The 24,179-nt window shown below is 37.3% G+C and overlaps 1 protein-coding gene across 2 annotated transcripts in view; it reads left to right on the forward strand.

Annotated features, from left to right (window-relative positions):
* Nucleotides 1-24,179, forward strand: part of SBF2 (SET binding factor 2) — a 227,048-nt gene that overhangs the window by 143,182 nt on the left and 59,687 nt on the right. For both annotated transcript variants that reach the window (XM_083350643.1, XM_083350642.1), the window contains exons 17-18: nt 13,147-13,215; nt 21,735-21,905. In XM_083350643.1, the coding sequence (XP_083206769.1) occupies nt 13,147-13,215; nt 21,735-21,905 (240 nt within the window). The remainder of the gene's footprint in view (nt 1-13,146; nt 13,216-21,734; nt 21,906-24,179) is intronic.

Raw genomic sequence — 24,179 nt, forward strand, 5'->3', positions numbered from 1 at the left:
ATACTGCAACCAATTTTGGTCACCATACTACAAAAAAAGATGTTGAGACTTTGGAAAAAGTTCAGAGAAGAGCAACTAAAATGGTCAAAGGCCTGGAGACTAAAACATGAAGAACGGCTTCAGGACTTGGGTTTGGCTAGTCTAAAAAAAAGAAGAAACGGGTGACATGATAGCGGTATTCCAGTATTTGAGGGAATGCCACAAAGAAGAGGGCGTCATAGTATTCTTCAAAGCATCAGAGGGCAGGGCAAGAAACAATGGTTGGAAACTGACCAAAGAGAGAAGCAACCTGGAATTAAGGAGAAACTTCCTAACAGTGAGAACAATTAACCAGTGCAACACCTTGCCCCCAGAAATCATGGGCGCTCCATCACTGGAGATTTTTAAGACTAGACCAGACATGTCAAACACAAGGCCCGGGGGCCAGATCCGGCCCATGAAGTGGTTTCATGCAGCCCATGAAGCCATCCTGGAAACAGTGAGGGAACGGTCCCCACTGCCTTGGTTCTTCTCCATAGACCCTCAGATCTGTCCCACTCCTGCCCAGGCCCCCATAGGCACCCTTGATGTGAACGATGTAGAGCTGGCCACACCCACCCAGCAGGCCATATGCACTCTAGCCACGCCCACCCAGTAGGCCACGCCCACCCAGGCCATACCCACCCGGCCCCCTGAGGGCATCTGCAATGCTGATGCGGCCCTCAATGAAATTGAGTTTGACACCCCTGGACTAGACAGTCACTTCTCTGAAATGGTATAAGTTCTCCTGCTTGGGCAGGAGGCTGGACTAGAAGACCTCCATAGTCTCTTCCAGATTCTATTCTATTCTATTCTATTCTATTCTATGAATGTAGAAAAACTAGTGGAAGGTGGTGCATTTGGGTATCTTAGCAGAATGTTCACTAAAGATTGGAAAAGGGTTAATACAATTTAAGAAAAGAATGTGGCATGTGGTTTTTGTGCGTGCGTGTAATGTTGCTTACCCTGAAAGGAATTAGCATAATATATCTGTCTGACCCATGAATTCTACTTATCCATAAAGAAAAATGAATATGGCTTAAATCTGAAAGAAATGTGTGTAAATAATAAAAAATGTTCCTGAAAAGTAACTTTATTTCCATATTCTATTGTGGTCCCCTCCCTGTACCTTACTATTTTGAATCTTATTTAAATCAAACCCAGAAAATATTTTGTACACAGCTTGTGGCTAAAATGATTCATTTTCCGGTTAAGTGAAATGTATGTTACATTGCAGCATCCCTTTAAAATTCACTATTTAAAAAAAAGGATGAAAAGGCGTCTTTTACAACAAGACAAGAAAAACATTCCTCAATGGAAGAAGATCATATATTTTTGTTATATCTGGATCATTGCCAGAAGAAAACAACATAAACATTTATTTATTTCAGGTCTTTATTCTTTGGGGGGATGTAGGTCTATTTCTATTTGTTTCTTTCTGTGTTTCATTGGTTGTTTTTTTTTTTTTTTAAAATTAAACCCCCCCCTCCAACAATGGAGATGTTCCTTTTTTGTGTGTGCTGGAGGGCAACTGGAGCAGAACCTGAAGACATAACAGAAGAGTAGAATAACAACATAGTGGAACTGGTGGGATTTATTCATCTCTAGAAAGACAGACTCAGAATAATTAAGCTAAGCATGGGAAAATGGAACAAGTAAGATGAACTATAAAAAGAATAATTAGTATAGACTGAGTCTTCAAAAGCAGCAAATGGAAGGCAAGGAAGATAAAAGTGAGGACAAGAAAAAAATAAACTCAGGGTAGGATGAGCTAAGTTAAAAAATACAAAATTTCAGCGTAATTATTATGAGCGATATATAAAGCCTATGTAATTTATTTTGAAAAGTAAAAAATGTCCCTAACTTTTCTCTGAACATTTTCTAAATTAAAAGCTACCTAATTTGCCATTTTTCAAGTAATTAAATATATATGTAAAAGTAACAGTTTTAGCACAAAAAGATTAACAAAATTAAAGCAAAATACAGGCCAGCAGAATTGAATATGGTGATATCCAAGTAATTTATAATACAATATAAGCTACTTATCGTTTTTTATTATTTCATCAAATAACACTAGAGTTTTCTGAAGCCAGTAACACAGTAGTGTTATACATGTGGCTGTTTATATATGTTCAGGAAATAATGCTTTCAATATATTTTTCAGACTTGCTAAATTAAAAGAAAAACATATCTTAAGATTATAGATTTTATATAGAGTATGGAGTGAGACAAAGCGCTCCCCGAACTTGCCTGACAAATTTCAATCCATGGATACTTTTTAGGCGTAAGTCTCTTAAATAGCAAAGTAGTAAATTAATATGATCTGATCTGTGAGTAAGTCAACTTGCAAATAATGGGTACCTAAGTAGTCCTCCATTGCATGCTTGGCTGAAGTGTAAAAAGCTTTTGTATATTTCCTGCATGGACTAAATATTTTCCTTTCAAAAGTGGGAGTCCATAAGACAAGTTCCCTTGATAAAATATGAACCCTTAGTTCACCATACACTGCCTAGAGCTGGACTGGGCTGTGCAATCTTTTAAGTAATAGAATTGCTTCAACAAAGGGATCAAACAAAACATCAGTTTACAAATTGCTTTCTGAAACAACATAGCTCATGACAAATGCCGCAAAAAATTTCCCTTGTCTCCCAACTCTGCATTGTTCAAACTGAGCTAATTTTATTTTCAAAGCCCTGAGTTATCTAAGTTTCAGGTACTCTTGGTTCTCAGAGAGGACAGGGTTAATTTGGAAAAATTCAGATACTGGCATTTTTCTGAGAACCGTTCCCTTAAATCTATTCATTAGAGATTTGACTCTGAATCTTAGACTTCATTGAAGGAAGAGGAGCAGAAATTTTTGCAATCTCCTGATCTGCCATAACCTGGTTTTGCTTTCTAAAACAAAATGAATTATTGGCTAAACTGTCAGATGGGGGGGGGGGAGACACAACTGTATTGAAACTGAGTGTCAGCATGTCTTCAGTGTCTTTTTTTTTTAAGTCTTGCCGTCTGAAAGAGTGAAGAAAAATTCCAAGAGCATTTAAGTTGCATGTGATTTTGATAAATTGTAATTAGATTCGAGGTAATAGTAGTCTTTCACATGCTGCCAATTATGTAAACCATAATCTGTGAAGGATATTTTTTCCCATTGCACAGTTTCTCAAGTTCTGATTTAGTAGTTTATTGTACTGTTGTAAATCATTATCGTGTTGAAATGACAGTACTAGACAGAATATCTTATTAATTCTGGTAACATTTCCTAGAAATATTTGCAGCTAGCAATCAGCATTTTTAAAAAGATTGCTGGGCTGCTTTGACAAGCAGAGTACACAAGGGAAAACAATTGCCAATCCAATGTAATGTTTTAAGCATAATTTCTGTTGTAAGCCTTTGAGTCACTGTAGACTGCATGGACTAGAATCTGCAGGATTTTTTGGGGTAGCATTTTCAGAAGTGGCTTGCCATTGTCTCCTTGGACTAAGAGAGAGTGACTGGCCTAAGTTCACCCAGCTAGCTTTGTGCCTCATGTAAGACTAGGACTCATAGTCTACCAGTTTTGAGCTTGGTGTCTTGACCAGTACACTAAACTGGCTCTCTTACAAGCTCTCTAGGAGGGTATCAGTCAATTGTTTAACTAGTTATTAATCTGTTTAACAGGGACGCGGTGGCTCAGTGGGTTAGGACGCTGAGCTTGTCGATCAGAAGATCGGCAGTTTGGCGGGTCAAATGCTAAGTGCCGCATAACAGAGTGAGCGCCTGTTACTCGTCCCAGCTTCTGCCAACCTAGCAGTTTGAAAGTACGTAAAAATGCAAGTAGAAAAATAGGGACCACTACAGTGGGAAGGTAACAGCGTTCCGTGCGCCTTTGGCATCTAGTCATGCCGGCCACATGACCACGGAGATGTCCTCGGACAAGCGTCCTCTTCGGCTTTGAAACGGAGATGAGCACCGGCCCCTAGAGTTGGAAACGACTAGCACACATGTGTGGGGGAAACTTTACCTTTACCTTTTTAATCTGTTTAACAAAAAAAATATCTAAAGAGAATTTGTTATCTTTCATTTCTTCTCAACTTCTAATTTTGAATAGAAGTATTTGAGCCCTGTTAGCTGCCGACTTCTTTAAAAGAACAAATGGCCTCATTGGATGAAACTCATTATATAAAAAGATTGAGAAATATTGTTAGTCCTCACTTAATGATGGTAATTTGAAGCAACCATTATGTTGCTAAGAGAGTAGTTTTAAACACAATGTGACATTACCCTGCTGACTTGTAATGGCAGGTGTGGTAGTCCCAGTTGCTGTCATTAGGTGAATCCTGCATGGTCATAATGTCCCACAGTCATGTGATTGTCATTTGAGACCTCCCCATTGACTTTCAGTGCCATTATAATTTCAAACAATGGCTGAACAAGTGGTAATTCAATACCTGTATATAAAAATAAAGGTTTCCCCTTTCCGGTCGTGTCTGACTCTAGGGGGCAGTTCTCATCTCTGTTTCTTAGCTGAAGGAGCCAGGATTGTCCAGACACACTTCTGTGGTCATGTGGCCAGCATCACTGTATGCAGAGGCGCACAGAACCCTGTTATATTTCAACTATCTACTTGTGTTTCCATGCTTTTGAACTGTTAGGTTGGCAGGAACTGGGGCAAGTAATAGGAACCCCATCACATGGAGCTCAGTCTTGTAACCGGGCTCTCAGCTTTCCAGTTGATAAGTTCAGCGTCTTTAACCACTGAGCCATTGCACACCTACCTGTACATAGACTACCACTATGACTTTATAGAGGATATCCATTTGCTACATTTTAAAATGCTCACCAGCTTTTTAACCTCTTTCTAATTTGCAGCATTAATTGCTTTTTCATGGCTCTGTTTGGCCTTTGAATCAGTCAAAAAGCTTTCTTCTTTCTCTTTTCTCAGGCAGGACTACATACTATGCTGAGGTGTTAATGTTTCCCCCTGTACCAAGTAATTCATTAAGCATTAAAAATTTAACCACTACAAATAGTCCTTGCTTAACAACCATTTATTCAGTAGGTTCAAAGTTAGGGCAAAACTACATGAATGGTAGCTGCTCCTGGTTCCCCAAGGTTTGGTCGTTGCAGTACCCCAAGGTCACCATGACTATAATTCAGGTGCTTGGCAGCCTACTTGCCTTTAGGACCGTAGGAAGTTACAAATCTCCCCCCCCCCATCCACCTCTCTCCCCCTCCGTTTCTGCCTTTTTGGCTCCTTGGCACTCTGCTGCCTCTGCTGGCCCTACCTCCCTAAGGCTCAATTCGCCTGCCCCCCCCCCAGCTGATCTTCACCATCTCGTTCCTCCTGCTGCTGATGAGGCATGCATGGCAGGCCCTTTGTCAGGCAGCTACTGGCTGTGCCACACCTTCTTCCCAAGGCCATGTGCAGCCTTTTCTAAACTGCATGTAAGCATTCTCATTCCAAATTATATGCAGAAGTCGGCAGGATGTTTCAAGGAGGTACTTGCTTAATAACCTGCAATTTTCACTTAACGTTAGCAATGGGGACTCCCAGGATTGCTGTAACTAAGTGATGCGGTCACATGATGTTGCAGTTTATATCTCCATTGCTTATCAGTGGAAATTCCAGACCCAAGTTACTGTTGTTAAGCAAGGACTACATATAACAGTTTTACCATACTATTAGCAGTACACAAGTGTTTGAAAAGCAAAATGCAGAAAGTCAGCATAAAAATATCTGGAAATAGATGTTAGTCAGCATTTACAGAAATATCCTCTGAAGGAGAAAGGCAAGGGAATGTCAATCTGTGACTATGTACTTCACCACACACTAAATCATCCAATTCTGTTTCAGTGTGAATCTGCACATAGTTTGAAAGATGAGGCATGCAGGATGTTGCACTGCAGTGTCAACACATTGGAAAAACAATAATGGAATTTCATATTACATGTTTTATCTGTTTTGCTTCTTACTAGCTAAAACTAGTACAGCTATATATTTGAACTTACATATATGCATGCATATATGTATTTACTTACATATGTGCATATGTGCATAGAAATGTGAACAATATAGTTTGCTGAATAAATGGAACTGGCTTCAATTTAATGAACCCACATTTAGCAAATTTTGACTGCAACAGACCAAATTTCAATCAAGATATCCTTCCAAAATAAAGGAAAAGTCTATTGCATCTGAAGTAGCCCAGACAAGGCAGTTGAATTTATGTCAATTTTATGAAATTTGTGGTCACGTATATCATTTGTGAACGATGTCATTATGCACATGACATGAACAATATATTTTATAATAAATCATTTGTAGTAATACAAATAGCATAATTTATGGCGTTTGTATAAATAGCATAATTTTTATTATGTTTTACGAATATTTAGGACTAATGGCACCCTTCTTCCCAAATGATCCAATAAACTGAAGAATCAGTGAATGTTGGAATGTTGCAGCTATTGTTACATTAACATTTTTGTTTCCACTTAGTTTAATTTTTAGTCCTATCATAATCTAGGCAGAAATACTTGCCTAAGCAACAGACCTAAAATGTCAACTACACAACTGCTACTAATGTGTTGTGCCTTGAATTCTTTGTTTGCCTATATTTATCCATTATGTCTTCCTAATTTGTTATATGTTATAAAAATCACCTTATTTAATTAAAAATGCAGGATACTTCTACAGATTCTAGCATAGCACAGTGAATTGTAGATGGTGGGGTTTAAGATTTGGATAGAGTTGAAGTGAATGAGGTCCTGCTGTGAAATACAAGGCATCTTGGCATCCCAACCATTTCCTTGGGAAAAGATTACAGCCTGAGTGTGCCTGAACTTTATTGCTATGGGCCTCATGACAGTTTTCAGAAACATCCATGGCATTCTCACTAAAGAAATTCAGATGTGCTGAAATTCATTCTTGTACTTCATGATTGGCTTAAGAAGGGAATAAAAAAATATAACTTAGGGTTTTTTTTAACTCTCATGTTGTAACTTATAGAAACAATACTGCTGTGAAATATATAAAATGATGTGGGTCAGTACAAATTTTATTCAATGACTCTGGAAATGAATGTGCAGTGTCACTGATTTCTGTTGCTGTTAATGCTTCAAAGCTTTCCAGGACAGATGTTTTCAATTGTTAAAATTCATAAACCTTGTGAAGTAAATCAAGGTAAAAATACTTTTCATCAAAGTAATTGATTCCAAGATTGATTAATGAAAAATTAGATCAAAGTGAAGATTTACTTTCTCCATACCCATTCTGAATTTACTGAAAGTCACGAATGACTAGTTCCTGAAAAATCAAATTTGGCTGAAAAATAGTTGAAATTTAATAATTTAAAATACAGCTCTACATCTCATCTTATGTCTTGGACTGTAGAAAAGTTAACAAATCCAGTAAAGATGTATGTTGTAAAGGTTAACTTGTTCCTAGGTTTTTCTAAGGACTGGCTTCGACAAACGTGATGTTGTGGAAGGTCCACTGGGTTTATGTATAAGCACAACATGTGATTTGATGTGCATTAACGTCTCCTTATTCAAGCATTCCTGGAATAAAACCCTTGCATAATCTGAGATTGCTGGTATGTGATGTGATGACAAAGCAGAAGTTGCTGAGTTGATCACCATTCTCAAGCAATCCAGTGACATAAAGCTGCATTTTTAAAATAAAGAATAGATTGTCTTTATTTTAATTTTTACTGTCTAGCTAAAACCTTAGTGGTTGCACAGGGCAATGTTTAAAGAACAGTATATCAACTGTCTACAGCAGGTGTATCAAATTGCCAGCCCGCAGGCCGGATGCATCATCAGGAAACCGCGCCCACCCCATTTCCGGCAATAGAGAAAAAGCTCCAATACGTTGTGCGACGTCACGTGACATCGCGAGTTTGACATGTCTGGTCTACAGAATATCAACAGGTCTCCACTTAATTTTATTAGACTGATGAGGTTTATCAGGTTTTAATTTGGGCCAGGCTATGACAATTTAGGTAAACATATATTATGTCTTTCTTTATGTGTCTGAAATATCTGTATTTACATCAAAATGCTCTAAACAACATAATTTTCAGTATACAGTAATTGCTGAAAGCTTTAGCTTTATGGAATTTGTGGAAGATTTTAATATTTTGACATCGTGGTGCATGATCCCCACCTTTTTGAGTGGGTATGTTTAACAATAGTTATGGATACTCTCACAAATATTGTCCTTCACAATATCCTGGGACAACAGTGGGGGATTGAAGACAGCCCTCCTTTCACAGCACCAACAACTGCAGGCAAAAGAGGGGCTAGTGGATGGATTAGTTCCTTGGAAGTCGTCTCCAGATTAAACAGAGGACAAGGATTACCCACAAGTTTGTTCCATAAAGAATCTTCCTATGAAGACATCATAAAGTAATGATTTCCAGTGTGTTCATTTTGCCTAAGCCATAGTTCAGCACCATTAATTTGGACACTACGTTTGCCTAGTTCCTGTCATAAGTACTTTTGGAGACTGCTTATTTACTTTTTAGGTAAATAAGGTGTTCTAGATGTTAAGAATCATCCAAAGGATAAGTTTCATTACTCAAGAATTTCCCACTCTGAATAAGTTTGTAACTGTAAGGATTAAAAAAAAATAACTTTGGGGAAACAGCAAAAGGCAGAATAGAATGTTGATTTTGGAAAGTTAAGAGATAGATGGAATATTTTATTGGATGCAACAGACTGAGGATGATTTGAATGTAAATGTGTATTTTTAAAATAATGCTAGATTACAAAATTATATGGCAAAAGATGCTGTGGATCTGAAAATGGATTTAAACTCATATGTGATATAGATTTACAATTGAAACCAGTTGACGCCTTAATAATAAGAGTAAAAACAAATAATAAATCAGAATAATGACTTTAAAAATTTTCTTATCTTGGATTTACAAAAGGGACATGTTAAACTAATGGAGCTATTCCTGAGGGAGAGGGAGAAAATTATTTAAAAAATCAGCTTGAGGGACATTATTTCACAGGATTAAAGACCAAAAAAAGAAAGCAGAAGGAATTCAAGAAATTTATTTCATTAGGGTTATATATTGGGTTACTGATAGCTATTAATGAAATTTCATTTTGATCAGGACTGAATGATGAGGCTTTAAAGATATGTTTATAAGTGGGGAGAGTTATTTTGCTTGTAGTCTTTGCTTGTAGACTATGGGGCAATATTACCATCTGACATGATGATGATGATGATGATGATGATGATGATGATGATGATGATGGGCACACTATTACCAATGGATAGACACTCAGGATCACGATTCTGGATTAAAGGGATAATTTCATAGATGGACATCTGTTTAAAATGCTATTAATTCATGTATGGAATTTCTCAATCATCCAGGTCATGGTTGTCCCAAAGATGCCTTTTCTAAAAGGCAACTGGACTTTCTTGGTGTTTTTTTTTTCTCTTTGAAAATGTTTCACTCCTCATCTGAGAACTGAAAAAAGCTTCTTGGATGAGAAGCAAAATGTTTTTAAAAGAAAAAAAAATCAAGAAAAGTCAGTTGCCTTTTAGAAAAAGGGGTATTTATTCATGTAACTTTAACATAATTGTAAGCTGCCTAGAGTCACTTGGATGAGTTGGGCAACTATAGAAATTGAATAAAACAAACAAATAAAAGAAGCTATGGTTAAAATATTACTGTTGTTTGCTTTAGTATCATAATTCAGTATGAAATATTCAGGTATTTTTGACCCAATCTGTACTCAGGTAATCCTCTTTCAGTGACTATTTAATTCCATTTATATCCGGCCCTTCTCCGAAGACTCAGGGCGGCTTACAAGCTTAGCAGTAGCCTTCATTCTATGTATATGCCTGCTTATTAGGGCTTTCACACACACACCCAAGCGGCATTATTACAAAGTCAGCTTAATTGCCCCCAACAATCTGGGTCCTCATTTTACCTACCTCGGAAGGATGGAAGGCTGAGTCAACCTTGAGCCTGGTGGGACGCAAACCTGCACTAATTGCAGGCAAGACCATTCAAAATTACGACAGCATTGAAGGAAGGACTTATGACTATTCTTCATAGTTGTGTCCCTCACACATGGTTACATGATCACAGTTCAGATTCTTTGCAACCAGCCCACAGTTGTGATGGCCATGGTCATGTAACCATTATTTGCAATCTTCGTAGCCAGCTTCAAAGTTAATAGGGAAGCTAGTAGGAGGTCACAAGGCGATTATGTGACTTCAGGATACTACAACTGCACAAGATTCACCTGACAACAGCAACTGGAATTGCTGCATCTGCCATCTTATATTGGCACAGCCATGTGATTTCGTATTTTAGAATCGTTCACTCAGCAACAGAGTTGCTGGCTGAGGAATTCTGGGAGTTGAAGTCCACAAGTCTTAAAGTTGCGAAGGTTGAGGACCCGCTCTGGAGCGTTAGAGGATGCTTTTCCATTGACAGTGTTAAAGTAAGGTTTGAGTTCAAGTCAAAGCAGTTTGCATAACTGGAATGGAATTCAACTGCTAAGGTAGTAAAATATTTTGATTATTCTGTTCAAAAGTGTCTCTCTTTTTTATATACATCTTAATCCGTCAAAAACCTAAGACCAAAGGAACAAAAGTATTGTGTGCATGACCCTGAGAATAAAAGTCAGGCCATTCATTTTCATCATTACATTCTTGTTGCTTTTCAAAAGTATGTTTTCCTCATTGTTGACAGCAACCACATTTTTGATGGATAATTATTTTAATGGCAAGTAAAAACACAATAACTCTTGCTGAGAGCTGAAAGCAGGTTTGCGAAAGCAGCTTGTGCAATCTTCACCCCCCATAGAGTCAAACTGGATATGTTTTTGAAATGGCTATTTGCAAGCAGACGCTGTAAAACAGTAATCTTGGGGCCTCCTATCAAGACTGATATGAGTCTCATCCTCAGTTTCCTCTGAAAATCATTGCCTCTGATTTTGTTTTGTTTTTTAAATATGCAAGTGGCTAAGGGAGTTGTGGGCGTTTTTCCCCCATACTTGCTAGTTGCATAGTTGTGTGTATGTATTGAATAGAAGTGCAGAATAATACCGATTCGTTCCATTAGATGGAATCAACCATCTTTTTTCCTTTAGAAAATGAATATTTTCATTTCACCTAGCAAGTACTAAAACCAGAAGCCTCTCAGAGGCAGAGATTCGGTGATTAGCTTGAATGACTACGCTTATTCCAAGACCTAGAAAAGCCTTTTACTTTTATTTGTTTGTTTATTTATTTAGAAAAATTATATGGCCATCCAACTCACAGTCACTCAGTCAACTTATAAAGAATAGAATAGGATAGGATAGGATAGGATAGGATAGGATAGGACTGGAAGGGACCTTGGAGGTCTTCTAGTCCAGCCTCCTGCTCAAGCAGGAGAACCTATACCATTTCAGACAAGTGATTGTCTAGTCTTAAAAATCTCCAGTGATGGAGCGCCCATGATTTCTGGGGGCAAGCTGTTCTCACTGTTAAGAAGTTTCTCCTTAATTCTAGACTGCTTCTCTCTTTGATCAGTTTCCAACCATTGTTTCTTGTCCTGCCCTCTGGTGCTTTGGAGAATAATATGACACCCTCTTCTTTGTGGCAGTCCCTCAAATAATGAAATACTGCTATCATGTCACCCCTGTTTCTTCTTTTCTTTAGACTAGCCAAACCCAAGTCCTGCAGCCGTTCTTTATATGTTTTATACTTTTGTACTTATACCTTTGATTTCTCCTGCCTAAATGTAAAACTTGGCTTTTTTCCACATTAAAATTCATTTTGCTGGATAGGCCCATTGTTCAAGTTTGGATCCTGAGCTTGTCTTCTGGGGTGTTGGCAATTCCTACCAGTTTAGTATCATATGCAAGAAAACCCCTTTCTCTATGGGGATGAAGCTTCACAAGGAGGAAGCAACCACAGAGAAGCCCCTTCATGATCACTAGATGGATCTCCTTAAGAGAGGGAATCCATAACATATCCTGCCTCCCCTCTCTCGTGGATCAGGTACATGTAACTGTAAAATACGGTCCTTCAAATTTAAAAAGAATCCAACAAGTACCTAGTGAAAAATGCAGATCTTAGCAATGGGAGTTTTAATTTCTCTTTCTTATCTCTTTCTCCGACTTCTGTTAGATAACTTTAAAATCTCCATTCTCCATTTTGGACTGTAACAATAGAGTCCCATATGTTGTTATTGTAATGGATTAATCTGCTTTCAGGCTGTTAGCTGCTGACCTTGGCTGATATAGCTTTCCCAGACACTAGTCATTTATGTTTGGAGCATTTTACCAATAAACATTCTAATATATATTTTATTGTATCATTTCTCTTTTTTCCTTGAATAGGCCAAAAGGTTTATTTTCAATATATTTCATTTTCCTCTTTTTTACCCTTCTCCACTTGATTTAGGTAGCATACGTTCAAGAACTGCTTATAGCCTGGACATGCCAGTTTAGAATTACATATGTGAGATGGGCAGCTATATAAATTAATTGAACAAATTAGTGGTTTGAATGGTTAATGCTCAAAATGCATGTTTAAATATCTAAATTTTTCCTAGAATGGGAAGACTAGAACCCTAAGCAATATTTTTATCATGGTGTAATTGAACACATGTCAGAAGGCTTCATGTTTTCTAAGTCCCATTCTCTTCCTCCTATTAGACACAAACTAGGTTATAGTTCTTCAGCTCAAACAAGATGCTTCTGTTTTATATAGAAAGGTTATATCAGTTCTCCCCAGAGCCAGACTGCCAGTATTCCACTATAACTATGTGCTGGATATCACAGGCTTGATCATTGGGGAAAGTATTGGGGTTATACAGTACCTTCACACTAATATTGATTTCAAGGGATTGGACACCGATACCAATTGTACTTGGATATATGTCTAATTTATCCCTACAGTTTTTCTCCAGAATTGGTCTCTATATAAATATTATTCATTGGAATATGTTTTTTATTTTTAGTTTATTTTATATCAAGATTTATTTAAAAGAATATCAGTGCTTCATTTTATTTTTTTAGCATAACTGTGCTTTGTTTTTGGGTTACATTTTCTAGCAATATGTCTCCTGGTGAAAATAATTATAACTTGCTAACCTTCTCTTTTTTGTTTTTTTTATGAACCCAAAGGATTGTTCATCTTCAGAAGAATACAATATTGCTGCAACATTATTACCATTGACAACTGCTTTTTATAGGGTAAGTTGTGTTCTAAGAATTAAGAATATATTTCTAAGAATATATCTGCACTGAGATTACATAAAGGATGAAGATTACAAGAGTATTTTACCCAGGGCTTGTTCAACTTATTTTTCTGTCTTATTTTCTTCCAGCCCAACCTCTCAATCTCTTTCAGATATTGTTGGGTTTCCTGTCTTTCCAACACTGTGTGCTTCTAAAAGGCATTAAGGGTCAAAAAAACCCTGAAAGGATTAGATTAAATTTCATATTGAATTTGACATGGCAATATTAGGCATTCATTAGGGTTGTCCTACTCTTTGTTTTCTTGTATTCTACATAAGAGTGGGGAACTGTAAAGAAGTATCCTTCCTTCCTTCCTTCCTTCCTTCCTTCCTTCCTTCCTTCCTTCCTTCCTTCCTTCCTTCCTTCCTTATATGACAAAGTGTTATAAGGAAGGAAGAATCATCTGTTCTACAAGAATACTTCACTTATATTCTGTAATTAGTCTTGACATTTCTAATCTATTTCTTTCAAGTGTTAGGTCTCATAAATCTAAGCAGCAATCGAAATAAAATAGAAATAAAAGAAGATATAAATTCTATCGTTTCAAAATAATAAAATTAGGACAAAAATGTACATCAAGAATCACTCTTTGTTTTGATCCAGATTATAGCTATAGAGCTTATTATAGGCAGCTCTACAAAATTATTGGCATAGTCAATCACAAAAAATGAATTATCAAAAGCCAAATTTACAGTGATATTTCCCACCTCTTCCTGTAGCTCCCTTCCCCATGGCACTCCCTCAATTTACCCTTGACATTGTTCTAAGTAGTATGGTTATATTTCCAAATAAGGTCCTCTGCTGAATCATATTATTGAATATTTTTCTAAAGATTGTATTGAAATACATAGTGGATTTAAAGGCATTCTTGGAAGTAAAAGAGTTTGGTGGAGGGTGCAAGAGCCATTTTGATGTAGTGACTAAAGTTCCAGGATAGAAACTGGGAAACCATAAGTCAGAGTCTTCCCTTGCCTACAAAGAGAGGTGGATGGCACTGAGCCAGTCATTCTCTTTCAGCCCTAGGAAGAAGGCAATGGCAAACTGCTTCTGAAATCTTGCCAAAAAAGTTGCAGAGACTTGTCCAGGCAGTTGCCAGGAGTCAACATAAGTCTATAGAGGATAATTACATGCATCAAAGTATACTAGCATCTAGTTTTCCCATTTAATTTGTTTTTAAATTAAGAAGAATAACATATTTTTTTTAAAAAAATGGTGTCCAATGACAAATATTGGGATTTCTAATGCTCCTTTCACAATGATTCTAATTAGATTAATTGTTATCTAAGCCAGAGGTCCCCAACCCCCAGTCCGTGGCATGCCAGAAACTGGGCCATGCAAACAAGGGAAGCCTATCCATGAGATGCAGGCAGCACACAAAACCATGCCCCTTCTGGTCTGCGGAAAAACGTCTCCCCACCGAACTGGTCCCTGGTGCCTAAAAGGTTGGGGTGATCTGATATAAGCTATTTAACAGTCTGTGCTTAAGCACTCCTGATGTCCTGATGTCTGCCACTACGTTTGAATATCTTAACTGAATGGTCATATCGTTTTAGACCAGTGTCTCTCAACTTTGGCAACTTAAAGATAGGTGGACTTCAATTCCCAGGATTTCCCACTCAGTCATATTAAGGTCCACACAACTTTAAGTTACCAAGGTTGAGACACACTGTTGTAGATTAAAATTCCAGCCAAAGGCTAATAGAACTGTAATCTAAGTAAATAGGAACAATTACTTGAAATAACAAAGAGTGTATATTTAAAATATATTGTGGTTTTTGTTGATGTTTACCATAGTTAAAATCCAATACAACAATTAATATCCTATGACTAGGCTCTGACAAAACTTGACAGAACAGGATATGACTGTAGAAGTTCATGGGCTCATAGCTTTCAGCATTAAACTCATTAAACTATTGGATGCATACTTGTGGTCTGGAAAAATTTTTACAGTTTTTCAGCAGCAAGTATCCCAAAAATCTTATAGTACCTTAACAACAAACATCTTCCCATTAATTGAATTTTTATTTACTGGTCTAAATAATCAGAGGAGTGTGATTCATTTAAGCCAGGGGAAGCATTCTTCATTGTACATGTAAAAATGTCTTGTGTAAATAAACAACTTTAATCTTTAGTACAGAAAACAATGTTTCTGTTTACCATTAGTAATACAGTTGGAATTTGTTTAATATATCAATAAGTACTTGTACTTGAGATACAATGTTTCCTGTCTTTCTTTTAAAGATTATTAATTTTTGACTACTATTTTATAGTAGTGGAGCTTTAAATCACTTTTAACATTTTCAACCCGTCTGAGGAAATTCTTTGTACTCTCCTTAGAATATAGGAAGCTAACTACAAATGTTTCAGATGCAGATTTGTTTGAGCATCTTCCTGTGGTGAGTTAGTGCATACTTAGCTTTGCAAATTATAAATCGGCATGAGAAGAGGAAATATAGTTTAGCATGTTCCTCATTTGCTTAATGTATTGAATGCATTAAATATACTTTGATTTTTAACATGTTAAAAAAACTTTCTTGTGATTGCTGGTATATCTAATAGGTTAGTTCAATAACTAGACATTGGTTTCAATAATCATGATCAAGGTTGCAGTTTTACATATACTACAGAATAAATCCCATGAAACATACAGATCATACATGTAAACTCACATAAGATTCCGCTCTAAATCACACTTTTAACACATTTATGGTCCCATCATTGCTAGAATGTGCAATTTGATTAGTTTTATATTCTCATACAAATAGCATTCTCATAGCAAAGTAAATGAAATACCATGCACCATTTTTTAAAAAATTGCAGTTTGCACATGGGCTGTTTAAAGCCCATAATTCAGAAGGATTTAATCAACCTGAGAACAGACTTGCTGCTGTTTTTTAAAATAAATCTGTGGCTGTATTTTATCAGAGCATTTTAACAGAATTTTTAAAAAGAGATAAAGCTCACAAAGACAAAGCAGCCCTGTCTGTTCTTGAATAAAGCTCATATTTTTAAATCTATATGCTATTTACGTCTGGGGAATGTCTGAGCAGTCATCTATAATCATCTGTACTCATCAGAGGGATAACTTATTTTTGGTTACATTTCCTTAAGGATACTTGGGAGCCACAACTTCCTGAGGCTAAAACTGCAGAGGATTGAATTTGGAAGTTGCTCTGGTTAAAGGATTCTTAGCAAGCTATAGAAGATGGTGCTTTCTTCTACCAGTCTCTCACTTTTTCTTTTTGCCAAATACTTTTCTTACCAGCCTTAATTATCATTTAAAAGATGCTACAGACACCCTTGAATGAAGGCAAATATGCATGTCCTAGGACAGTGTTGCAGGAATCCAATCTGGGTTTGTCACCGGGACCAGAGGTTTAGTCTTCCAAGCTTTCGGACTCATGCTGGTGCCCATCCTCTATTTAAAAGATTCTACAGACACCATTTATACAAGGATTTCAAAACATTTTCTCAAATTGGCTTGAGCGGCTTATTCCTTTCCCTCTTAAGTCTTTGGTTTGCCCCCTCTTCAGGTAGTCATTGCTGGACCCACTATACTGGACAATCTTTGTACAGTAGCTATCCTCCCCTTTGGGGAAAGGGTGATTGAGAATGTGTTTGGAACAGTTTCAGAAGATCTTGGATGAAGCAGATTATTAGGATCTCTTTCAATCTCAGGATTTAGTCCCAGGTATGGGGCAGAATTGGCATTAGTCATGCTTTGGATGATCTCTGATGAGGGTGAAGTTGGGGTTGTGCGTGCATACTTGCCCTACTTGACTTCTCATTGGGTTTCAATACGATCCACTATGATCACCTCAATAATTGAGGTTAGTGTTGTGCTGGCTCAGCTCTTTCCTCTGAGGTTGATTCCAATTGGTGGTGGTTGGGCAGGAGACATCCCTCCCTCGGTCCATGCTATGTGGGGTGCTTCTGTTCTGTTCCAGCCTACGACTGGCCCTGTTTGAATGTCAGGGACAACCCCTTTTAATAATCAACAGGCTGGAACTAACCCAACCAAATTTATTTACAAAAGTTAAACGAAAAGTTCAAACAAGACTTAAACCAAAAAGGTTAAACAAGAGTTAAAACAATAACAGACCAGGACTCTCGCAGAAGCTCTTCAAACTGTTGCCTTCAGCAACCAGCACCTCCCACACATTCCCCTTTTAACAGCAGTCCCAAGGCGTGGCTTCTCATTGCCTTCTCCCGAGTTGCCTCATTGCTTTCCTCTGCTCAGTTCTGCTAGATTGCCTCCTGCTCCTAGCGTTCCTGAACAGAGCCAGCTGTGAATCATCTTCTTCCAATCCTTCATGCTCACACAGCTGGGTTTGAGGAGGAACAAGATGGGAGGGGCCAGGCTGAGAGTTCTGTGGTGCATCAGAACCTTCCTCTGGCACCAAAGGCTCTCCAAACCCCTCTTCCTCCTCCTCTTCAGAATTGTCCAATTCAGCTGCCAAAACCGCAGGCTGATGCTGAATCACAAAAGCTTCAAGGTTTGGTATTCTCCCTGCTGGATGAGCTCATCTATCGCCATGGGGTGAGGTTTATTCTGGGCCTGGAGGCTGTGAGGGTCTAGACGGGAAATAATGGACTCCAGTTCAATTGGAGTGTTTTTGGCTTTGGGGGCCTTCTGGTTCTAGGACTATGCCATCTTTGGTGCTTGATGGAGTGACACTCAGTACCCCAGGCAAACAATCTGGGGTTCCTTCTGGATTGCTTGAAGAGCAAGTGACAGTAACGGCTAGCATCTTATCAGTTAACAATTGCAACATGTTAAGAAATCACTGCATTTGTTGAGACTTTTTGAGATTGACTGAAATCTTTTCATGTATGTGGGTTTGGCAACCTTACTCAATGGTGGACTTAAAGTAGCATTTTTCCAAAGCAATCACTAGAGCAGGGGTGTCAAACTCAATTTCATTGAGGGCCGCATCAGCATTGTGGTTGCCCTCAAGGGGCTGGGTGGGTATGGCCAGGGTGGGCGTGGCCTACTGGGTGGGCGTGGCTAGAGTGCATATGACCTACTGGGTGGGCGTGGCCAGCTGTACCTCGTTCGTATCAAGGGTGCCTATGGGTGCCTGGGCAGGAGTGGGACAGATCTGAGGGTCTCTGGGCCAGGGCCAAGGCAGTGGGGGCCGTTCCCTCACTGTTTCCAGGATGGCTTCACGGGCCACATGAAACCACTTCGCGGGCCGGATCCGGCCCCCGGGCCTTGTGTTTGACATGTCTGCACTAGAGTATCCTGGGAGATTGAAATGCTGATGTTATTTTGTCTTCATTTTGAGTCCTTATGTCAAATTTATGACCGCTAATTATTTTGCATAAAATTTGTCCCATTTATCCTATATAAGATCCGGAGGGGTCAATGTAAAACTTCTATATAAAACTGCTGAGCAGAAGTCAAAACATTTTTTTCCCAATTGTTGAAGGAAAAGTGACTATTTTATTAGGCTGTCCTAACAGAGAAATAACATACACTTCTTCCACAGAAATCTATTGCCCTCTGCTGGTGATATCTAAGCTTCACTTAATGGCACTCATCCCAGTTTTATTTAATGAAATGTATATAATCAGAAAAATTAAATAGAATAGTTTGAAGAATAGATTTGATAGTAGCACAAAATAATGTTGGATAACTTGTATATTTTTATAAAGATACACTAGCATAACATGGTGATTCTTTATTCACTGATGATTTTGTATTTTGATGGCTATTGCCCAGAATCCATGTCTAAAGTTCAGTTTGGTTTTGAAGAAAGGAGCCAAATTAGGCGGTTTGTGGAGCTGGTGGGAACAAACCCACACTGTGTGGTGTTGTTGACTATATATTTACCTGAAAAGGATGTGTTCTCCCCTCCCCCTGAATTATCTTGGAGATCTATTGAAAACAAATTAATCAGGAATTGGAACTTATGGAAGCAAGTGGGAGATAAGGGGGGAGAAAGCAGTGCCATTGTATTAGCAGATGAGACAAGCTCTTTTGCCTGCCATTTTGGATAGAGGATGTGTATTTGCAGGGGAGAGTCTTCTCTGTAGATGGAGGCTTTGTATGCAGTTGAGAACTCTGGGAAATCAGAATCCTCAGTTGGTGGAGAGTCTTTATGTATAGAATGACTGTCCATAGCAAACCTCTGCTCTCTATAAATAGAAGGCACAAGAGATTAGCAGACTGATTGTGTGCGGGAGATCGGAAATTCTAAGACTGGAACTTCTACAAGGATTAAAGTCACTTTATTCATTGAAGTTTACCACAGAGGAAATAGCCATAGATTTCAGCAGGCATTCAAATAGAAAAGCTTTCATTAGTTTGTTTCCTTTTTGTGAATATAAAGTGGGAAATAGTTCATTAACCCAAGGAGTACTTCCCTAGTGTCCATCCCAGTTTGTATGGAATATACTAGTAACTACTGCAATGCTATTCTTAGCACTGCAGAAGCCAATGCACTCTAATCTGGGCATAAGAACTACTGAATTCAGCTGGGTTTAGAATAAACATAGATAAATACTTGCTTTCCAAGCACAGATTTCTACAGGCTGTAACATGATGTGTTTATGTATGTGTGCCTATGATAACAGTAGTTTGTGAATGAAATAATGGTTTGTGTGTGCCTGTTTCTCATATACTGCTATAACCCCCAAACCCTGGCAATTTAAAGTGGTTTCTGCAAACAGAGAAATATTAAGAAAAAAATTATTTAATGCAAGTATCAAACTCTTATTTTTGTTTATTGTAAGTTCTGGATTCTTTGAATAAGCTAATATAGCTAATTTTCTATTGAATATATTCCACAAGAAAATTATGGGCTCCACCTAGTATTATTTCTCATGAAAGCACTTGAAAATGGAACTGATGGTAAACTGTATTCCATAGAGTGGATTTCCATTCTTTCTTCATTGTTACAGGTAGGGTTATCTCAAGTTAAATTTTTATGGGACTATTGTAATCTGAGTGACAAAAATGTACACATTATTTTCTACAGTTCCGTTAGAACACTGAATTAGTATTAGCTATTTCTAGAGTAGAAATTATTATTGTGGTTGGCTGTACAATCAGCTCGACATTTAGACTACATTTTGCATTTTTATTCAGGCCTGATTATTGTTCAATGGTTTTAAAGTCACAGGATGTAAGTTTTTCCAAGTAAAACTGCCTTTTGGAATGCCAATGCTATTATTTAATGGTACATTAAGGAATTATAATTTCAAAAATACTTTATTATCAAAGCTCTAGGGCAGACATGTCAAACTCGTGACATCACATGACGTGAGAAGTATTGGGACTGTTTTGCCATTGCCAGCAATGGGGTGGGTGCGGCTTCCGGATGATGCGTCGGGCCCGTGCTTTCCCCTGATCTAGGGAAAGCATGGAAATATGAATTCATTCATATTTCATCCATACTGCATGGAATTTTGATAAACAAACAATACTTTTACAAAGAAAAGACACACACTCATTCCCACAGTGAAAGACTGGCTGGTAAAATTGACTCTTCTAATTAAAAAGAAGAATTTTATCTAGTTTTGCTTGCATTTGGTAACCACTTCTGGATTTTTGTACTTGAAACTGAAAAAAGGAAGTTATTTTTAGGTTTTTATTATTAGAATGATTTTGTTGTTATACAAATGGCTTGAAACATTTAGAAATGTAAACCAAAAGGTTGAAATTGTATTTTTTTTCTATTCTGTTGCACTGAAGTCACTTCTTTTTTCTTACTTTTTCACTTCTTTCCGCAGTTCTCTTCCCTCTTTAACTTTTCAATTTTTGTTTCTATTTGTATTTTATCTTATAGCAAACTTCAATAAAAAATACTTTTTGTACTTTGGGCAATATGGAGATTGCACTAATTAAACCTTGTGACAATCTCTTATTTCTGAGCACACACATAGTCATTTTTGATAAAGTTAAATTTCCCTTCCGTGACTTTTACAAGTAGAGTACTTACTGTACTCTACAAAGATATTATAAAAATATTTAGGGGTAACATAAGGGAAGCCTACAAGGTCTCTGTAGCAGTGATATAAAATTTCAGATCTATTTTATAAGTATAAATCATGGGCTGTTTGCTTAAATTCAGACATGGCTTTCAGATATGGCTTTTTCTGGAGCCAATATAAAGTAGGAAATTGGATGGGAGTCCACTATAGGTCATGTCTATGTTGCCTATCATTATAGTGGAAATTCAAGAGGAAAATAAGGTTTTTGTAAAAGATTTGGAAAGATTAAATTTATGAGTGTTTTGCCCTCCCTTTTGGATTTTTTAAAAAAATATATTAGATGAGATAGATCCACATATATTTTATCAAAGTACAAGCATTGCTATAATTATTTCTCTTGCTATCAGAGCACAAGCATTGCTAGAATTCTTTCTAGTGCTGAAACTATCTGTCCTAACAAAGTTTGCTTATTACAAACTGAATTTGCTGTAGTTCTTGTTGGGTAAAATTATTCTGCTGATTTATTTGACTTTCAGAAATTAGCTCCTGGAGTCAATCAATTTGCATATACCTGTGTCCAAGACCACCCAATATGGGCTAACCAGCAGTTCTGGGAAACAACCTTTTATAGTGATGTGGAAAATCAAATTCGCTCTCTGTATCTTTCAACTAAGGAAGACAATCATCCACAACACTCAATGCAAAAGGTAAGTAAAACAATAATATGACATACTAATTTAAAAAGCTAAATTGCACAGGGTTTTCGGGGTTTTGTTTAACCAACGGGCTCTGTAACATGAAAAAGGTTGAAAAATTCTGTTCTACAGTACAGTATTAGCAATCCTCACCACTACTTTCTCCAAGTCAATATTAAAAATGTGGAAAAGAAGTGAGCCAAGAACAAAATTGTGTGATTCCCTATTGACACCTCATTTCAATGTGACGAGTCATTCACGAGCACTATTTGAACATTTTAATCCAGTTGTAGCTCCAAGTACTGTAGTAGGCAGAGTATCCAGCCCCATTTTGCTAACTTGCTTATCAGAATATCCTGGTTACTCTGTCAAATATGTTGTTAAAATGAAGCTATAGCAGTGCTATAGTCTTCTAACAAATTTGCCCAATGTATGAAATTAATTTGATGAAACTTGCTCTGGTCAATCACATTTGTATGGCTGCCCATCTCACAAAAAAGTGAGTGAGCAATGTACAACAGTCCAAAGAAATAGCATATACCTAAAATAATCAATGTAAAAATATAGAATCAGCATAATGGAGCCATGTAAACCCTGTTCCTTGGCGTTCCAGGCTGGTGACATAACCAGGTGTGGGAGGACTCCCAAGACATGGAAAGGAATGGGATTCATCTAATTATTTTTTTGGCAGGGGGGAAATGATCCATAAAGTGTGTGCCACAGCAGACAAGGCCTGTCACCTGGGTCTCACCAAATGTATATCTCTGATGTACACTATTCATACATCCACGTTGATTTCAGTAATCACTACAGTCTTTTCATAAAATAAATGAAGAATTTTTCTGAATGTTCAGGCCAAATTAGTTCTTCTATCCTTGTGAATCAGCAGTTTCTATAGTAATATTTCCCCCCTTTAAAGATAATGGGAAAGTTGGTAGGAAATTAAAAGCTCATGCTGCTGTCAAATTTTTCTTCATTCCAAAACAGTAATATTTCTGAATTTCCTCTGCTATTTTCCCCATACACATATTCATTCACACTCATTTCAGAGTTGTTAATAATGTAGATTTCTTCCAGAAGTTGGCAAAGTTATTTGGAGTCATGAGGAATAAACCTGACTGTTCAGCCAAAAAATTGTGTTCTCTGTATAGAAATGAAACTAAGAAGAAGCTGCATGAGTAATGTCTGGGGTTCCTTAACATACATATGTATGTACATACATGCATACAAACAAGTAAAGGAGAAAGGAAGGGAGAAGAGCTCCCTGAAGATTGCTTGGCCAAAGCCAATGAATGGACCGTAGTAGCTTCTAGTGAGGGCTATAAGAAAAAGGATGTTAATGGAAAGAAGTACCGCCAGGCTTGTATTGAACTTGTTTTCTGTTTATTTGCTAGAATTACCAAGAATTTTATAAGAAGAACTTGCATTCACGTTTTTGTATGTGAACTCAAATTCCAAGAAAAATCCATCAGTTCTAGACAATGTTCTATATGCTTCTTGAGAATACGTGAACAGAAAACATGATATGAAAATCATTCCATTGGCTGCATTTTTCTGATTCCTTCTCAGATTAAAGCAGATTCATTTCCCCTTTCATGAACTGCTTTGAAGTCATTTCTAACACCAAACTGAAAAAGCATGTCTGTGTCACAACATAAGTTGGCTTCTTTTTGGTGTGGTTTTGTCACTCTGCCATGTATCACTTGCTTTATGTTTTGTCATGTTTTTCTTTGTAGTGTTTTGTGTTTTTCTCTCTCCTTTCGGACACTTTTGTTTTTGTTTTGTTTTTGTTTTTAATTTTAAAGTTATATTGGGAAAGCAGCATTCTGGTATGGGAAATTGCATAAGTCACAGTTATCAGTTATATTATTCTGGAATGATAACTTAATGTTTCTTTGAGTATATGGTTGTATGACTAAAGGAATATACCCTGGGCAAACTTGGTTGATGCCAATAATATGCCTGTACATGTATTGTAGACATTATAGGAATGCTGCATTGTAGAAGTATGTTACAGCCTTTAGAATGAAATGAGGGATGGAATGAGACATGCCTTAATTATCCAGGGATACTTGACTTACCAACATTATGCGCCCTAATGATAAGTCAAAATGTCTCCATTATAGTAAAACTTGTAAAATGGAAGATTTGGTAACTCAATAGAGAGTAACAGAAGGAGGCTCTTTCTATCATATTGCCTCATAGTATTAATTACATGCCTCTTGAATTATATGAAATATCAACTATGACGCAAGGACATTTTCATTTGTTTTGAAAACGAGAACA

Source organism: Vipera ursinii (genome assembly GCF_947247035.1).
Source record: "Vipera ursinii genome assembly, chromosome: 1".
Classification (NCBI taxonomy): domain Eukaryota; kingdom Metazoa; phylum Chordata; class Lepidosauria; order Squamata; family Viperidae; genus Vipera; species Vipera ursinii.